This window comes from Nipponia nippon, unplaced genomic scaffold (assembly GCF_047370975.1).
Source record: "Nipponia nippon isolate SJK-2023a ecotype South Korea unplaced genomic scaffold, ASM4737097v1 scaffold_8, whole genome shotgun sequence".
Lineage (NCBI taxonomy): Eukaryota > Metazoa > Chordata > Aves > Pelecaniformes > Threskiornithidae > Nipponia > Nipponia nippon.
In genome coordinates this window covers 50382177-50400794 of record NW_028262402.1, presented here as the reverse complement: position 1 = coordinate 50400794, position 18618 = coordinate 50382177, and the positions used below count along the sequence as shown (strand labels likewise).

The 18618-nt window shown below is 38.1% G+C and overlaps 1 protein-coding gene across 3 annotated transcripts in view; it reads right to left on the bottom strand.

Moving 5' to 3' along the window:
- Positions 1 to 264: 264 nt before the first annotated feature.
- Positions 265 to 18618, bottom strand: part of IQGAP2 (IQ motif containing GTPase activating protein 2) — a 130667-nt gene continuing 112313 nt past the window's right edge. For all 3 annotated transcript variants that reach the window (XM_087741874.1, XM_087741871.1, XM_087741872.1), the window contains 12 exons: positions 17981 to 18121; positions 17557 to 17641; positions 15687 to 15919; positions 13384 to 13516; positions 10837 to 10939; positions 9790 to 9931; positions 6301 to 6388; positions 5204 to 5416; positions 3682 to 3842; positions 2690 to 2833; positions 1677 to 1785; positions 265 to 1204 (listed from right to left, as the gene is read on the bottom strand). In XM_087741874.1, the coding sequence (XP_087598000.1) occupies positions 1091 to 1204; positions 1677 to 1785; positions 2690 to 2833; positions 3682 to 3842; positions 5204 to 5416; positions 6301 to 6388; positions 9790 to 9931; positions 10837 to 10939; positions 13384 to 13516; positions 15687 to 15919; positions 17557 to 17641; positions 17981 to 18121 (1666 nt within the window). In that variant the 3' untranslated portion in view covers positions 265 to 1090. The remainder of the gene's footprint in view (positions 1205 to 1676; positions 1786 to 2689; positions 2834 to 3681; positions 3843 to 5203; positions 5417 to 6300; positions 6389 to 9789; positions 9932 to 10836; positions 10940 to 13383; positions 13517 to 15686; positions 15920 to 17556; positions 17642 to 17980; positions 18122 to 18618) is intronic.

The following is an 18618-nucleotide window of genomic DNA, read 5'->3' as shown; positions in this document are numbered from 1 at the left end:
CCTCTTGGTTTATGTATTTATTACATTACCTACTGTACACACTTTTTCTCTGTAAATATAATTGGTAGTTCATCAGCAAAATCGTCATCACGTTCAAAGGCATAAGGGCCATGAAGTCTTCACTGCTGAGCAACCTCCCCAAAGTGTACTGTGAGGACAATCAAGCTTAATTAGATTCAATTTTATAAAAGCAATGAAAGAAGTTCTTTCACTGCCATCTGGATTGCTGCTTTAATGACTCTTAAATGAAATTTAGAAACCAAGCCAGTTTTATTAGGTAATGTTTATTTCATATAGAACAATCTCCAAAGAATATTTAAAAAAAAAAAATCTAAATACTGATTTTATGGCATTTATTTTCTTACAAAAAAGACATAGACAGGTACAATTTACGTATTCAAATACTTCAAACTGAACAGCAACTGTCGACTATTCAGATTTCCCCAATGCCACTCCGAAGGCTGTGAAAGTAGAAAATGTCATTTTACATGAGGCAGTAGTGCATTTAGTAGGAATGAATCACAAAATATATTTTTGTACAGTAAGACGTTACTGTCACTTTATAATTACCTATAAAATTTTTTGAATTGCACAATAAGTTTGCTTTACAATTGACAACTGCCAGAAAATAGGCTTAGTATGTAACTAAATAGTTGCCCAAGCTATCCCCTAGAAACAAATTAGGATTTCTTTTGGTAAATACTTAAAGTCTAATAAGAACTATATAATATATCTGAGGTCATTTAAAAATGTTTTAATAGGAAGAGGTTTATATATTCAACTAAAATCGATTTCTGCCTGCCTTAATATCCATACAACCACAATCGTTGTGTGTCCTAAACAATATCTTGATTTTAAGGTACCAACACCAATGAGATCTGGAACTGTTTAAATTAATCTATTTCCTATTTTTCTGCTTCATTATCAATGCTAAAAGGCACCACGTACATTCCTCCAAACATTTGGTGGTTTAGGGTTTTTTTTAAAGTTAAAAAGCATCCAATGAAAAACTTCAAAGTAAAGTTTAAAAGCAAACAAATACTGAATAGACTTCCCACTGATAGTTGCAGTCCATGATATCTGAAGACACTCATTTTCCATAGAACTTCTTATTCAACAGGAATATAAGCAAATTCACATTCACTTTAGCTTTATCAAACATTTTCATTACAGCCACACCTTCATACTGCATCTGAAGCAAATCCTGTAATCAGAAGTAAAAATCATTAGTCTCTCTTTGAATCCATACCTTACAGCAACAAGATGGGGTCATTTTCATCATGTGATAACCATCTCAAACTGCAGGTCCTTCACAATTTAAACAATTACAAGCAACTAGTGGATAGGTGTAGAAAACATTACATGCCCTCTAGATCTCAAATCGTAGACTGTCAGGAACCAGTAGAAATACTGTTTTCTGTGTCTTTTAGTCTTCTCTTGATAGTTGCTGCTTGCCACTGAACTAATGTGGCATTTGGTTTCATGCAGTTGCCCTAATATAAACACTAAAGTGACTGTACCCATCCTACGGAAGTTATATAGTTATTCTCCTCATGATCTGCTGCTCTATGCTGATTGAATAGTTCATGAATACATATAAAAAAATCTGAAATAGTTTATATTTAGAGGAAATGCAACAGTGACTATATAGCAAAGTAACGAAATTCAAACTCTACCTGGAAATGGAGCTGCACTTTTTCCATCTCAACCCCCAAAAATTTTGCTTTGATTTCAAAGTCGCCCACTTCTTCTCCAGGTGTGATATCAAACATCACATTCTTAAACCTCAAAACAAAAAGAAGGGTAACTGATTATGTATGCTGTGTGGTTTTATATAGTCCAGAGACAGTTTTGGCGAAAAAGCATGCAGAACACAAAAGAACTTTGACCATAAGCAGTGTAAATGGTGTCAAATGAACCACTCCATCCCTACTGCAATGTCTTCTTGGAGACTTTCTGGTGTACATATAGCATGGAATACAGAGCTCTCAAGTCTTTTATATTGGAAAAAAAAAAATGGGCTGTAGGAAGTTCCGGGAACAAAGATGACCAAATGTCCACAGCATAGGAACGAGGCAGCCAGATTTTTGTTCTGCCATGCCTGAGTGTCTCCTTGCAGATGTGTACACACCCTTCTCTGGTTTCAGTTTGCCTCATCTGGCTTCCTCTACCTGATGAACCCATTGGGAAAAAAATTGCAAAACGTTTTTCCATGCAGAAGACGGATGGAAGGGTGCAGAGGATGGAAGATTTTCACTACAGTGGCCTCAAAATGGATAGATACAAAAGGGGTGTTAAAACACCACATCCATTCACCTTGCCATGGTGAGAAAGTGCAGAAAACCAGGTGTTTACTCAGTTACATGAAAGTGATTGGTCAGTAAATGAAAAAAAATAACTGCTACGACTGCTTAACAAGTCAGTGTGCTGCTGGACTTGTCCTAGTTCCATCTAAGGTAATGCCAAAATAGGTTTATTAAAATATTTTCCCAAGGTAACCGTATAGCAAGGTACAAAAGAAAAAAAAATGAATTGTGATGATTAGGCTTTATCATTCTTCTGAGTGTAAAAGTCTGAGGTAATTTTAGGTGTGGCACAGAAAATCACAATGATTTCTTTTAACAAAAGCCAGGCCCCTTAAGAAGCTGTTGATTAGAAAATGCTCTGAACTGTTTTATGTCCCACTTACTGGTTGGTTTGAAGATCTTCAATTTCTAGGATGACACCTTTTTCATGCAGTCTTGCAGCTGTGTACTTTAATGAGGCCTGCTTCAGTTTTTTGCTTCCCTTCACCTCCTCTTTTCCATCTAGTTTAATTGACCTTCGTGAATTTCTGGGAAGAGAACAAGAAAAATGGCTTTTGATTTATCTACCAGGTAGATACTTCAACTACTCTTCTAGCCATATTTAGCTTTCCTTCACTCTTTGCCTTCTTGAACTGCTATTAATGAGCAGAATTAACATTCAAAACAAATCTAAGAATTAGAGAGATTTTTAGCACACAGTGAATAGTCTAAACATTTTGGCAATTATTTTGAATCAACGTTTTTTGGCACTTGTTTAAACTCCATTGTGAAATGCAACCCTGATCCAAAAAAGTCCACAATCGTCACTTTAAAATAGCAATTTGTAAGCATACAGTGATATAGGTGTTAAATAAGATTGGCCATTAGAGTTCATTTTTTGGACCCACGAGGTATGCACTGTGAAAGCTCCTGTTCATATCAATAAAGTGTTTTCATTTTGACACTTCAGTGACATTGGCAGGGGGGCTTGCTCTCGAGTAAGTGCATCATACCTGAAAAGTAGAATCTTTAGGCATTTATTTCCCCCTCTTCCATCCTAAAGACAAACCCAAGTCCTTTTAATGAAGGAAGAAAATCAATAATTACTTCCCAAAGCTGCATGAATTCAAAGTGTGCTAATGGATCTGCAAAGTAGCACCAATTAAATATATTGAAGACACCCATACATCTCAGGCCTCTTTCTGTAAGGCAGCTTTAAATAAATGCAAGACGCTACTTTCCAGATTTTGATTTAGGTCACAGTGACAACACCCATGGGCTTTTAATCTGTGGATTGTCAATTTGTTGGAATCGAAACTTTCAACTATGGATTAACACCTGCTCTCCCCCCGATAAAACACACTGAAATATTAAAAGACAAGACGACTCAACTCACTTTCTAGTTAGGTTGTCTAAACAAGTTTTTATATAGGTGTTGTAATAATTAATTTGTTCTTCATAAAATGCTGTCTTGGAGTTAAGTGCATTCAAAGTCTGCTGGAGTTTCACCAATTCAGCTTTCCGATGATGTCTGTATCTTCTTTGATTCCGGATATCCTAAATAAATTTATTAATGTAATTGGTTTATTAAGTTGATATTTTAAAAAGTCTCAGTTTATTACCATTCAAATCTGTAATTACACGACCTGACCATGGGAGAAACCATGAACTGTCATGTTAGTTCTCATGAGCACGGTACCAGTAGTGAGTACTACAGTTTACATGACTGTATGGAAGACAATAATCACATTGCTACTCATGCGTACAAGTGGTGGTATGGCATGACAGACACAGAAGTCATAAGGAAAACGTCATCTTCATGCCATAAATGGAAGCTTTCTGACAGCTAGTTTCTGATGAGAGGCCTAGGAAAGAAGAGCTTGGGCTTCTACTAGATAAGAACTAGCTACTGCTAAACTAGAGCTTGGGTTGAAGGTAATGGTTGAGTTGAGGTAGTCAAAAGTGAAATAAAAGCAACTTTCAGTCCTAAGGCTCATCCCAATCTTCAGATTGCCTTAACAGCTCAAAACAAAGCATCTGGGCTTATAGAAAAGAAATAAAAAATAATAGGGCACTGAATACATACGTAGAATGGTTTTGTCTCAAGGAGAAGCAGATGCAGACACCTGAACTGAGCAGGGCTTTAGAATTGCACTTCAGAGTAGGTGCAACATGACATACTTAATTATATTAGAGACTTAGCTCACATGAGTAATTTATTCATTTATATATTCAAATATATTTCCAACTTTAAAAAAATAGATATTTATAATATGTAAATCACTCCTGAGCTATGACTAATTTACTCATGAGTAATTAAAGATAATCCAATATTATTCATGAGTAATTAAAGATAATCCAATACACTAAGATTCTTATGGCCAGTATTGAGTGTGGATTTGGAACAGGATTTGCCAATTTGTACACAACAGGCCTGGTACCTTATCAGCCCCAGGATGGGCACCGCATTGGCCCACTATTCTCCTGGTATTCTGCCCAACCACTACAGATCAGTCTTAATAGCAATCAGATAATGTTTTGGGTTTTTTAAGTCTTTTTAACCCTTACCAAGATTACAGTAATTATTAATTGAAACACTGATGGGTAATTCTGATTCCTTTTAAAATATGAAAAGCTATATTGAAACACATTGTACTGGAGAAGTTAAAATAGCATCAATATCAAGTCTGGATAACAAAGTCTACAGTTGTATGTTATTCAGTTCAGGTAGTTATGCATAAGACTACTGTCTTTCACTTATTTTGTCAGCAAACAAATATGATTTTTTTCTTATGTGGATACTTCAGCTATTTAGTGTAGCATTCTCTGGAAGATGTATATTGTACATCTCTAGCTGGAATGGATTTAGGCTAGATGCCTAAAAACCATCAATATACAGGGAAGCACATTCCATTTACCTTAGCAATCTCATTTATAATTTCTTGGTACTTAGTTGCTGAAGACACTAGTCCTGCTTGTTCCAGTGTCCGGAGATTTCTCTGAATTTTTCTCTTCTTTTGTTCTATTGGTAGCTGCCCATCTTCAAAAATAGACTGACTGTGCTTCATTTTCTCTGGAGTTTTGGAATCTAAGATGGCACGTTTTTCTACAAGTTTCAAGTGCTCAGATTCCTGGGTTAAAAAAAAAAATAATCCAGAACACTTATTTTCCAACTGATGGTAACAGTTAAGTATTCAAGTACACTGAATTCTCAAAGGAGATTATCAAGAATCAAGGTGCAGGCTTTATTTATATCCTTTTGGGCTGAAAATGCTCTATTTACTATGCCTTTTGACATATCTTAAGTAACTAAGCACAACACCTAGACATGTATTTCAATGAATCAAAATGTGTCTAAAATCAGTCAGATGACTCAATGACTTCATTTAGTTGTGGGAAGACTGTCCAGATCTCACAGGTGTCCCCTACATACACGCGCCCTGAGGTAAGCTAAAATGTGCACATTATTGAGATGTAGCTTTGTGTGTCAGTATATACAAGGAAGACTTCAACTGAGAGCTCTTCCCACTCAGTTCCTATACCAAGGATAGCAGCAGTTCCCCAGGCAGATGTTTGCTTGTATTGCTTAAGCAAATAAACTAGGTGTCAGGGAACTTGAGGTTAAGATACTGAAGTCCATGAGGGGGAAAAAAAAAAAAAAAAAAAAAAATCTAGAAGGAGGATTCATCCCAGGCTATTTGATCGTATTATGACATAGGAGAGAAAAGATCCTGTTGACAAAAAATGCAAAAAAAAAAAAATTATTCTAGTCATGCTAGTTGACAGCAAGACTTTTTTTTTTTCTTTTCGTCTGAAGCTGTTACCAGTTATATAGTAAAATAAATTTGCAAGTCTCACATTTTGAAGGCTATAGATCTGAATAGTCTAAAACCAGCAACAATGATTTCATTGTTATAAAGCGGTAAAGAAAGCTGTCAGAGATCTGTTAAGGCTATAATAATAGCTATAATAAATATGTATTTTCTTTCCTGTTCAGACACAGTATAGCACTTACCTGTTGTGCAGTGGCTGGTGTTTCTAATATTTCTAAAAGCGTATCCCCTGGCTGTGTTCGTATCACATCCACAATAAGTCTTTTGGTCCTTTTAAAAAGGATATATGGATATTAGAAAACAGTTGTCACTTGATCACTTGTGCATTTCATTTCTTCAACAGTAAAACTAGCAAGCTCCCCCTTTATTATGGATACTTGGTAATGTTTATGTTTCTAGCTTTTTATGTTTCAGAGCTTCCATTAATAATTTTGAACATCTGGCTTCTACACGGGTCTGAATAGAGAAATACATGTATACTTTTCCCCCTTTTATTTTAGGAAACAGTTAACCAGTTACTGTTAACATAGTAAAAATCCAAGCAACAACTCACATGTTGATTTTAATTATGATCATGACAAAACAGCAGATAGGAATGTAATTCTGCAAAATCTGAGCTATGTATGGTTCCATTAAGGGTCATATTTACTGAACAAGGAGGAAATGCACTCAAAACTGCTGGACTTCTGAAGTTTTGCATCTGACGCAGTGCATTTTGTGCACACCACTGAAGGGCAGATATTTCTCTAGTGGCAACGGACAAGAAGCATTTCCTTGCTAAAAAGGGAAGCTGCTACGCACTGATATGTAAACCCATTCTTTTTTTGGTAAGACTTTATCTCATTCCTGCTGTCTCTTCATCCATAATACTTCCAAGAACATCCTGCTACAGAATTCTGTTAGTTTAGAGGACATGGTTACAGCTCATTATTCATAAAAGTTAACAGAAACTTGAGGATGCAGCTTAAGTTTCCTATGAAAATGCCTAAATATGACCAAGGCTTCTGCGATAAAACCTCATGACTTAGTTTAAAATAATAGTTTAGCTATGTAAAGTTGTGGGTTTTGTTGGTGTTTTCAGGACTAGAAGTTCTCATAAAAATGCAATGAAATGGGACAAAAGATTTACTTACATACAGGCAACATTATCCAAAACCACTGAGTATTTGGGTATGATCCAAGCTTCCATGGAAGGGGCAGCAAGGTTGGAATGACTGACAGCACAGGCAGACCTGAAGCACTGCTCCTTCCATGTTAGGAGGCAACCTGCCAAACCTCCTGGAAACTAGTTTGCTTATCCAGAGCTGCTGTTAACTGCTCTGAGGGGTTCAACAGCTTCTGAAGAACTGCTGTTAAACGTATTTTTCCTTCACAAACTCTCTTGGAATCCGCTCCAGTTTGCAAGGGGAAAAACAAAACAAAACAAAACAAAACACCCCCAAACAACCCCTTCCCAAAAAAACCCAAAACAAATCCAGAAAGGTTTCCTAAAGTTGGTTCACTTGGGCTACATCAACATATTGCTGGCTTTCTCTACCTGACACAAGCTTTGTCAGTCTTTGGTGGTCACCACCACAGTCTACATTAATGTACATGGGACAGTGTTATGGCTCTATGCACTGCCTTAGAAACAGGTGCTGATATGGCCGATAAGACACGAGGCTTATTTCCACTTCCTCTCCCTTCAGCTTCTTCTCTCCGTGTACCAAAGCTGCCCAGCTCTGTTTTTTTCCAGAAACACCCCGCTTGGGGCTGGATGCCTCCCCCTTCACCTGCCACTTAGCATGTGGCACCTGCACACTCAAACGACACAGAATGGGCACCTTACATACAGTCCTCTAGACAGGGGTACCAGCAAATCTTGGACTTCTTCACAGGAGCCTTAACAAAGCCATTTAAAAAACAAAATATACCGATGTTTCTACAGAAGAGGCATGTCAGTTGCAGAGAAACAAGGAATCAGCTGTGACTTGAATATTAGCCAGGTGCCTAACATTTCACAGCTGCAGTAAAAGACTTCTCTACAGCTAACGTAGGAAAGCTAAGCATCTGTATTTACACATATCTTGTGTAAAAGGCAGCAATAAGTATTTTAAATTTTGATATTGCTGCAATTTAACACAGGTTGCTAATTATTCTTCTATCAGATTATTTACTAAATTTCCTCAAGATATGAGAAATATTACTTGAAAACACTTATGCAATAGAGAGGTTAAATTCATCTGTTAGTTCTCATGCTATTGTTTCAACATATTTCCACACAGTGTAGAGGATTAAAGACATTTCTTTTGGCCTTGATTTTTCATATTTTTAGGGATTCCATTAAGGGGTAGGATTTCACGCCTACACAGAGGAAAAAAGGACAGGAAGGTTTTGGTTTTTTTTTAAGGGACAGCAGCAGGCATATCCTTGTTACAAAATCAGCCTGGGAACAACTCTAGAGCCTTGGTCTCTGGAATACGAATTGACTAACACAGTTTTAATTCAACATTGTTATTGCAGTCCCTTTACTTTAGATCTCAAGTTATATTTGATAACAAATTACAGAAAAACCTCAGTGTTTTCTTCTTTAAGATTCAGATCAAATATGCACAATTACAGCAGAAAAACTCCTCTTCCTTTTAGGATAAATAGTAAGAGTTTTCTTGCACTTAAAATGAGATTTTTTTTTTTTTTTCCAGACTTTGAACAGGAATTTATGGCTTTTATAGAAAATGCGCTACTTACTACAGACATTATAGCTAAGAACTTTCTTCAGAAGTAAAACTTCACGTAGTACTTAATAAATTCAGTTTACTGATTTTTTTATTTGGAAAAAAAATAGTAACAGATTAGAGTTGAATTACAGCCTCTATCTACACTCCTAGTGCTTGCAAAGGTGTACAATCCTAATGCTGTGTTTTCCTTTAAAGTGAACTTCTAATCTTCACACTTGTGGGGTAAAAATAAACATAGTAATAGAGGAGAGCAGCATCCCGTTCTCCCCCTTGTTCAGGAAGCACCAGGATCTTAAATAATCAGTCCTTTTTCTGGACAGCTTGAAATAACTTCAAAAGAGAGGTGCCAATAGTTTGATACTAAGTGCTTTTATACAAATATTTTCGACTATAAAGCAGCCTATATCCCAGGGTATCCCAGTAGCCATTTCTTAATTTGCTCACCAAATAGAACAATTTTCTTTCCCTGGGTAAAAGCTTGCACTATTCCTGCTGAAGTGGCAGTCGCATCCTGTTCAAACCAAGCAGTACGTCAGGGAAATGTTTTCCTTTGAGGGGAAGAAGAGGACAGTACGATACTGCCCATTCCTTACGGGGCTAGACAGCTTTTTGTCTTAGCTTTCCCAAGGCTGTGGCATTTTAAAGCCGAATACTTTTAGAACTTCATGGAAAAGAACTTACTAGGTTAGATAATGATCCAGTCACTGTCCAAAACACAGGTGGCAGTATGTTTGTCTTTCTGTAAACTTTCTGGCAGAATTGACAGTTTCTCTGACTTTTATAAAAGCTTAAGTAGCACTGAACACAAACTGGCTTTTGAAAACTGAGTGCACTCAGCCCCTCAAAAATGCACTTAGGCGGGGCAGCAGGGTGGAAGCAACTTTTTTTTTTTTTTTTAAATAAACAAACAAACAAACAACATTGCCAGAATATAGGGTTTTGAGCAAAACTTACTTTATCATCAGGCTTTTGAGATCCTGATCTTCACCTTCTCGTAACTCATATTTGCTTGTCAGAGATAGTGAAATCTCTGTTTTTGCAAGTTGGTTCAGCGTGCTTTCCCTGTTAGGGTCGTTGGGATCAACAGCTCCTTCCCCTGTAAGAAAACATCTTTTACTTCAAGTTTGCCCACTTTCCCATGATTCAATGCATGAAGGAAACAAGAACCTAGATAAATCACTGTAAATCATCAGAAATATTAAGTTTATTAAATAGCACACCCACTCCTACCATTTAGAAGCAGTCTTTTATTGAACATTGAATAACCAAAACCATAAGCCTGCTATTTTTAAGCCCAGTTAGAATATTTTGGAAATGCCCCCAATTCTTGCTTTTCAAGCTACTGATGTGCAAGAGACTCACATGTCTTCTTCTCAAAGAAGAATGCAAACAATTTAACATCCTTTGTCCTAACATGCACTGATAGAGAAAAATGAGAGAGCAGCAGCTATGTTAACAAGCTATTCACTTGAAAGCTGGTATTATCCATGACATCCTAGCTACTTCCTAAACAGTTCACATCTTACTACAATTAAGGCAAGTTAAATATCAGTCACATTTATTCCTTATAACTTTCTAATAAATTTGCATAATTTTTAAAACTTCATTTTTATTTGGATAATTAAGTGTCAAAATAAAAAACGGCTGTTTTAAGAATTCTCTGTGCCCTTTTTCTAAGTTTCTAGCCAACACTAGCAAATCTTAAGATCAGGTTATTAAAATTCACTTGTTTTCTCTCTGCAATTTGAGCACAACTGGATCATTCTGCTTGAAATATTATTAATGTTTGGATTTTGGATCACATCATTAATCTTTAGAGTGAATATTGCAGTTAGAAGAAGGTTCAACTATAAGGAGCAATGTTATAAAGATTGTTCAGAAAAGAATTCTATAGTAAATGAAGAAGCTGTCACTATGAGACATACAAGAGTATGTAAGTCAAGCCCCCATTTAATTCTGCCCCTAGAGTAAAGTTAACCATAAAGATGAAGAACAGCATACCAAGGAAAGACTCTATATCAGGAACAGGACCCAAGCCTTCCAGCAATTCGTTCAGCAGATCATTCGGCTCTGTAGCAATGGCATCCCGGTGTTCTAATAGTAGCTATAAACAAATGTAAATTAAGTCATCATCCAAAAAAACATTCCCGGTGTCTTTATACTTGTAAATAAATCTGTAGACTAAATGCTGAAAAACACAGACCTAGTGTGATCAGGATTATAGAATCGTCAAGGTTGGAAAAGACCCTTAAGATCATCGAGTCCAACCGTTAACCTAACACTGCCAAGTCCACCACTAAACCATGTCCTCGAGCACCATATCTATTCGTTCTTTAAATACCTCCAGGGATGGGGACTCAACCACTTCCCTGGGCAGCCTGTTCCAATGCTTGACCACCCTTTCAGTGAAGAAGTTTTTCCTAATATCCAACCTAAACCTCCCCTGGCGCAGCTTGAGGCCCTTTCCTCTCGTCCTATCACTTGTTACTTCGGAGAAGAGACTGACCCCCACCTCACTACAACCTCCTTTCAGGTAGTTGTAGAGAGAGATAAGGTCTCCCCTCAGCCTCCTCTTCTCCAGGCTAAACAACCCCAGTTCCCTCATCCGCTGCTCCTAAGACTTGTGCTCCAGAACCTTCACCAGCTTCGTTGCCCTTCTCTGGACACGCTCCAGCACCTCAATGTCCTTCTTGTAGTGAGGGGCCCAAAACTGAACACAGTACTCGAGGTGCAGCCTCACCAATGCTGAATACAGGGGCATGGAGGACCCAAGGAGGGGAAGCATGCTCAGTTCTGGACTACGAGTCTATAATTGCTCTTGCTGTAAGACAGCTTGCCGTGCTCCTCCGGCAATTGTCTCTGGAGTGCTGAACATCACAGCTGAGCAGAAGTTTAAGATTTGCCTCTAGGACTAATGAAGTATCACAGAGTAAAGGGCAGTAATCCCAAGCAGAGCATTTCAGTGCTGCATCCTGAAATAAGCACACAATGGAATGAAGACAGGGTTGGTGGTCCACAGAAAGATACCTGTTTTCTGTATATCCATTCCAGTAGCTTACAATAGCGTCAGTGATACCTTTCAGAAATGTCTAGATTTTGTAAGTGAGAAACCAGCTATGCAGCACCTGCTGCACAATTTCTAATAGACTTAGAAGTAGCAGAAGATTTGTGAACATATTCACAATAACTTCCATTGCACCTGGGCACATTCTCAAAACTTTAAGCCACAAAAATACTGGTAAGCCAAGTTAATAGAGAGCATGAACATGGCAGTAACATTTTCTTGAAAACAGGCTCTTGCTTTTTGTGAGAAAAGTAACCTCATACTGACTTATATAAAGCCAGCAGCATTAGTGACCACTAGATTCAGCAGTCCATTCCCCATGGAAGCAATATTCCTTACTTGGAGGACTGATGGCAAGACAGTGTCACCAAGCTTCACTAAAATTTAGCTACAGCAAAGCATGCATGGTAGGCAAAACCTCCAAGATTCTAAGTATATTAAACACTGCAAGTTATAGTAAGTCAAAAGTTACTCGTTACTAGAAAGTTACTGACAACTAAAAAGCCTATGTCCAGAAAAGAAAGCGATTTCAGACATACTTACAAGGCAGAAGTGAGCATTATAAGCCCATAACCATTAACTTGTTTAAAATAAGTTTCTCTTACGTGCAGCAGCTACTCCATACTGTAGGTAATGCTGACTATGATACTGTGAGAACTGCTGAGAAACACTATGTGTATTGGTTAAAACTCCACCATGCTTGATACTATACAAGCACAGAATGAAAAAGGCATTCACAGAACAAATTCTTTGGGGTGAAGGCAAGAGATACATGGGGAAGCACCAAAAAACCAAAGCTGACAAATGCAACAGATCCCTCATTCCAGCTACATCCTACAGAGGTGTGCAATGAGAATTAAGCTTAGGCAGGTGCCACGGGAGATGATGACAGAGGGCAGATTTGAGAACTTTCTGAAGCTGAGCTACACATGACAACAGATAATGTTTTTGCATCTTCTGTTATTCAAAATAATTTTCTGTTTTTAGCTGTATGACCAGAATGGAAAGTTTAATTTCCACTTGCAGGGAAGGTGCAGTGGGAGAAGACAACTCAGATGAAGGCTCAGTCTCTTAGAGGAGTTTTGGTGCAAGAGGTGGCACGGGACAAGGAGGATCACCTGGCAAATATACTGCATGCAGATAATGTACAGTCTTCAGCCTTAATTGCTTGCTTCCTCTAGGCAGGCAAGTGCGCCTACTCATGTTATCAAAAAAGACCATCTCCTTGACCTCCTTTGTTTGGCAATTTACTTTCATTAAATTACTTTATATTTTGTAGAGTATTTTATCAGCTAGTGTAAAATTGCGTAGTAATACTTTGTCACATTAGGATCAAATAATATATTAGACGTGCAACAGACCCACTGAAGAAATTATTTCAAAAGGAAGAATGAACACTAAGCCTTCCCCGGAGACTGTTTGTTGCAAGTATTTCATAAGCTATACACTTCAGTCTGCTGACTAGTATATTTTCATTGACTTACTGAATGGGTATTGATAATTTCTTCAATGGAGATATATATGACAGGTTTGCTAAGGGTCACCATGTCAGAGTATTCATCAATATTGAATTTCTCCTCTGGTTCAGGAACATCACATGCTGCTTGAAAAAAATTCCTAAGAGAAATGAGAAAGACTTCAATAATTGTTCCCTATGAACTCACTTTAGCTAGCCTACATAAAAAACACAATCAAGGCTTTGACATGCATCATATTTCTCTTATAATCTGCAGTCTACTTAGTGTTTGAAGGAACCTTTTGGAGGCAATGCATTTACACATCAATACAAATGACAAAGCATTCCATCTTTCCTGAACAGCTGGTGGAAGATTGTTTCAAAGGTAAGTTTTTTTCTCCTTATTCAACAAGGAGTGATAGGTAAATTTTAAACACTTAGAGAAGTCTGTATTTAGTGCTCTAGAAGTTATGAAAGGATTTCCACAGAAAGACCCCCCCAATTTTATGAATGCACTTTGTAGTATGAAGTATGCTGAGAAGAAACTATATGAAATAGCTGCACAAAATTACCACTTGGCCTACAAATGTTTAAATTGCTGTTACTCAGAACCTGAGCTGCTTGAAATGGCAGAAAATGTGGTACTGTTCATAAATGCAAGAATCTTGGAAGGAAAAAATGCAAAGTATGGTTGAAGCATACTTCGACGTGGTTAGCACATACATGGAGAGCAGAGACCTGCTTCCCAAGATGACAATGGGTGTCTCTCCAAGCCACTGACAGTTTCAGGGATGTGCACAGACAACCAAGAAACAGCAAGGTCCTCCTATCAGGGGACCACTTTGTTTTCCAAAGTGAGAGGACCTGAATTGGAGCAGCTGGGAGAAACAGGATTTTAGATGAGGCCTACAGGGATGCTTGCAGGAGCCGTCCTGCCTTCACTGTGCTCGCCCTGCACTATTGAGGAGGATGCATGTTTCAAGCTCGGAGGACCTTTAAAGTTGGTATTAGACACACACACACAAAAAAAAAAAAAAAAAAAGGCTGGGATTCCTCACTTTGGAGAGGAAAAGCTGGGGGATACAATAAGTTGTACAAAATCACAGTGGTGTTGCATGAGATGGTTGCAGAATTCATCAAATCCTACACTAATGGGACAAGGGGGTTTGCAATGAAACTAGCAGAAAATACTAATTTCAAATAAATGAAAGGAAGCACTGTTTTAACTGACAGGTAGCAAACTTCTGAATATTGCTACAGAAGGAGGTTGTGGAGGCAAATGATCTCAAAGATTTAAGAAGAGTTTGGACAAATTCCTGCACAAGTTCATAAATATACAGTAAAAGATCTGGGCAGGGCTGGTAGCTTTTAACATAGCTAATACTGCAATTGCGGTTGCTGGGTGAGTACAAGGGGAACAGGCAGCTGAGGGCAGCTACCATTGGTGTCTATGGAGGGTTTAGCTGAAGTACAGAGAGCAGTCATGCAGAGACTCAGTTTTGTATAAAGTTAGCTTAATTAGAAAAAGGATTCTCCTTTTGTAGTGATAAAAGGGCCAACTAGAGCAGGCTCTCTCTTTCATTAGCATTTGTTATTCTTGTTGTAATACTTTCTACTGTATTGTTTCTTCATGTTTATGTCATGCCCTTAAATACTTCAATAAACAGAATGACTAAGTTTAAGTATCTTTGTGTTCATGGCTGATCTCTCAAGGAAACCCATTATATGAACAGTGCATTTGCTTTCATGAAGGGCAGACACTAAAGAAAAGTTCTTCAAGTGCATTTGTTGCAGGACTCAACAACACTTTAAGCTAATAGCAGCAATCACCCAAAAACATGGGCAATAATCCCAAAGAACTTGTGTCCCAGAGTGTAGCAAAACATGTAATTTCCTATGACTGTGCAAGATGAAAGAAAAGATGGAATCTCTTGGCAAAGACGAAAGAATAAAAACAAAACCCACATCTTTTTTCTGACCAATAAGGTTTTTCCTCAGACAAAACATTCAGCTGTCCTCCCAACCCAAAGAACACATTATTTCTGCTGGATAATGAATCGCCCCACACTGCTCTCACAATCTGTGTTTGAAGCAAGAAAGCCTTACTGCAACCAACCCAGCAGAGATGATCAGGTCTCAAAGTAATGCTCAAGCAGAAATACAACCTATTGCTCCTGCTTCAACTTCCTCAGCAGTGAGAATTTCTCTATGGCAGATCACTCAACATTTTTATCTCTGAGCAGGGAATTGCTGTAAACAAGGAGTCCACCTGCCTTACTCATCCTAGAGGAGAGCTCTTACTATGTAGGTATTTGCGAGGGCTTTGCATACCTGAACTTCTGGTATGTCTGAGAGAGGTAAGCGTTCATAGATGATAGATGTGCGCTCTCTCCTTCAAAGAGTTTGTTAGAAGCAGCGTGCTGAAGGACTTTTGCCACACAACCTAGGTTCCTCCTCTGGTCAGGGTGTATCTGGCCCCCGGCTGTCATATCAATTATATCAAAACCATCAGGAGCGACAATGGCAGGGTTCATGTAGCGATAGTACAGGAGGTTGCTGACAATCTAAAAGAAAAAATTAAGAGATCTTCCCTTTGCATACAGTAATTACATTTTACAGAACTTGATCAATCATTTCTACTTCTGAATTAGACCATAGGAACCAGTGCTAGAAGAACCCCTAAGACATACATGTTACCTATGTGGCTAACTGAAAGAACCTGTGGTCTTTTATAAGATGTGCCTCCTGCAAAACCTCTGTGAACATCAGTTACAGACTTTCACAACAACATTTCAATTTGGTGCTGGCTTTAGGTCAGCTAATACAAGGCATTGAGTTGAACACAAATACAACTCTTCTTACTTCTAGATTTTGTAAGGTTCAGCTCCAGAGGCTCGTTCTCTGAAGTGCTACAGATACCTGCCAACATTTAATGCATTCATTGACAGGGGACCCCTTGTTTCTCATGAGGACTTCACACAGCCCTATAAGACACTAGGAGAACAGATTTTCCAGACTGCAATTTCTATAATGATGTTAGTGACTTGTATTGTCCAGATGGTGGCTTCAAATCATTCCTGATCTCAGAAACAGACAGGACTTCTCTTTCTGCAATTTGCCTCAGCTTATGCGTAGTCACCTGCAGAACTTCCAATTTACACATTTAAAGGCTTTCAGTTGGGTGCCTTATGCTCTATTTGCTACTTTTTTTTTTTTTTTTTTTTAAATAACTTGAGCAATGCCTTAATCTGGATTGCTGGAGTGATGGACAGAGGTACTCCATAAATGCTGCTTGCAAGGATTTTCAATGCATTGTTAAAACACACAAAAGCAGAATTAATTTTACAGCTGAGAAGTTTGAAGTCCTCTAGGCACCAGGATTTTTTATTTTTTTTTTTAAACACTGAACAGTATCTTTTTGAAGACTAATAGGGAAGTCCTATTGAAATGAATACCTTCTAATTTTAGAACCATTTCATGAAACACTAATGAAAGCATCTTTATTGATGTGCAAATAGTTCTAATTTGAGAGCGCTGTCATTCTCTCAGCTGGCTGGAAGGCTCATGGAGCGATTCCCCTAAGCCCTCTGAAGAGGCATCATGGCTGTGGTAGGTTAACGATGGCCAGCGTGCTGGTGCCATGCTTATCACTCACGCTTTATTTTTCAGTCTGTAAAAATGTCATTTCTACAACTTTTACAGGCATCTTAAATAAGCGTAATGTAATGATCTACTTGCAATTAATTTTTAGAGCCCTTCCTCATTGTATTTAAATTACAATATTAATGCAATTTTTGTTAATATGTTATTTTATAATATGTTAACTTCAGATGGGGGAAGTGGTGGATGGAAATGAAGGCCATAGTGTTCTTCATGAAAGGATTGATGGTGGTAAGAACCATAGTACAAAACCAAAACCCAAGATGATTTAGAAACTCCAACATTCTAAGAACAGATACTACCCAAAACAGGCTGAGCACTGTATTCCATAAGAATTGCTGAGCACCCAGATTAAGATAGCTAGGTTGTAGCAACAGAGCTCCCTTCTCCTCCCCTTCCACCATCCCCTTGCAATCCAAGAAGTGCCAAATTCCTTCAGTAAATGCTGGTGTTCTTGGTTCCTTACAATACTTAGTGCCAATAAAAATCCCCTTTGCAATTAAAAGAAGAGGCTGCTGGCAGCTTGCCCTCAGAAGTCTACCTTTAATAGTTCATCTTCTGTTGCATCTGGGAATTTCTCATGGAGCGAGCTCTTCAGAACTTTGGCTATATATCTCATTCCATAACTACATGCAGAACATATGAAAAGGAAAAATATTGGAAACACTTAGATGAAACACAAAACAATCATTCTAGTCGGCCAAGTTATTGGCTTTTTCCCCAGCCACTTAAAACACAAAATGAGATGACAATGGAAAATACAAAAAGTTTCAAGTACAGGTAGATGTTCATGAAGCTGCTACAGCAGAGTAGAAGTGGAGAAACCACTCCCTCTACTGGGGAAGTAATTCAAGAGGAATGTATCCCAAGCCATGTAATTTGAAAGGATCTCCACTACTGAGTTTCAAGTGAAGCTTCACTGTGCGCATGAACTGCAGCTTGGAGAGTCCTAACTCGGCACTTACGGCATCATATTGAGAGAAGAGAATATGGACGCGAGAACTTTGTCAGTTACTGCTCGCAAACTCTGAATGGACGATTCCAGTTTATTCACCACTTCTGTGTGTGTTAATGCTTGTTCTGTGGTTACATCATACGGCAATTTGCTGCAAAGCAAACAGATATTAAACCAGGCTAAACACATTTGAGAATAAAATACATTCTTTTTTTGCTTCATAAGGGCCAGCAGTGAACAGAAAAAAATGTCAGACAAATACAGTTGAGGTTGGCTAAGTAACAAAAGTCTCAGATGCGTTAGCTTTCTTTTTTTTGGAGGGGGGCAGTTTGTTTAGGTGGGGGTGCACACACCATCATGTACCTGCCCTTAATTACAAAAGGGGAATCCTAATTTAAGGCATGCATCTCCACATCCCAGTATAGCTCCTCAAAAGCCTGGGACACCCTAACGTGCTGTTATAAAACCTGGGAAAAAGACTACAAATTCTTCCATGGCATAGTCGACTGCACTTGTAAAGATTAAGTAATTGACTTTTGAAGTTCACGACCAGGAAAGTGATCCCCTTGTTCTTCAGAACAGGTTAAAGTACCTGTTTTTCCAAGTACCTCTCCCCAAAACTCTCATTGTGCTGCAGGAACATGGGGA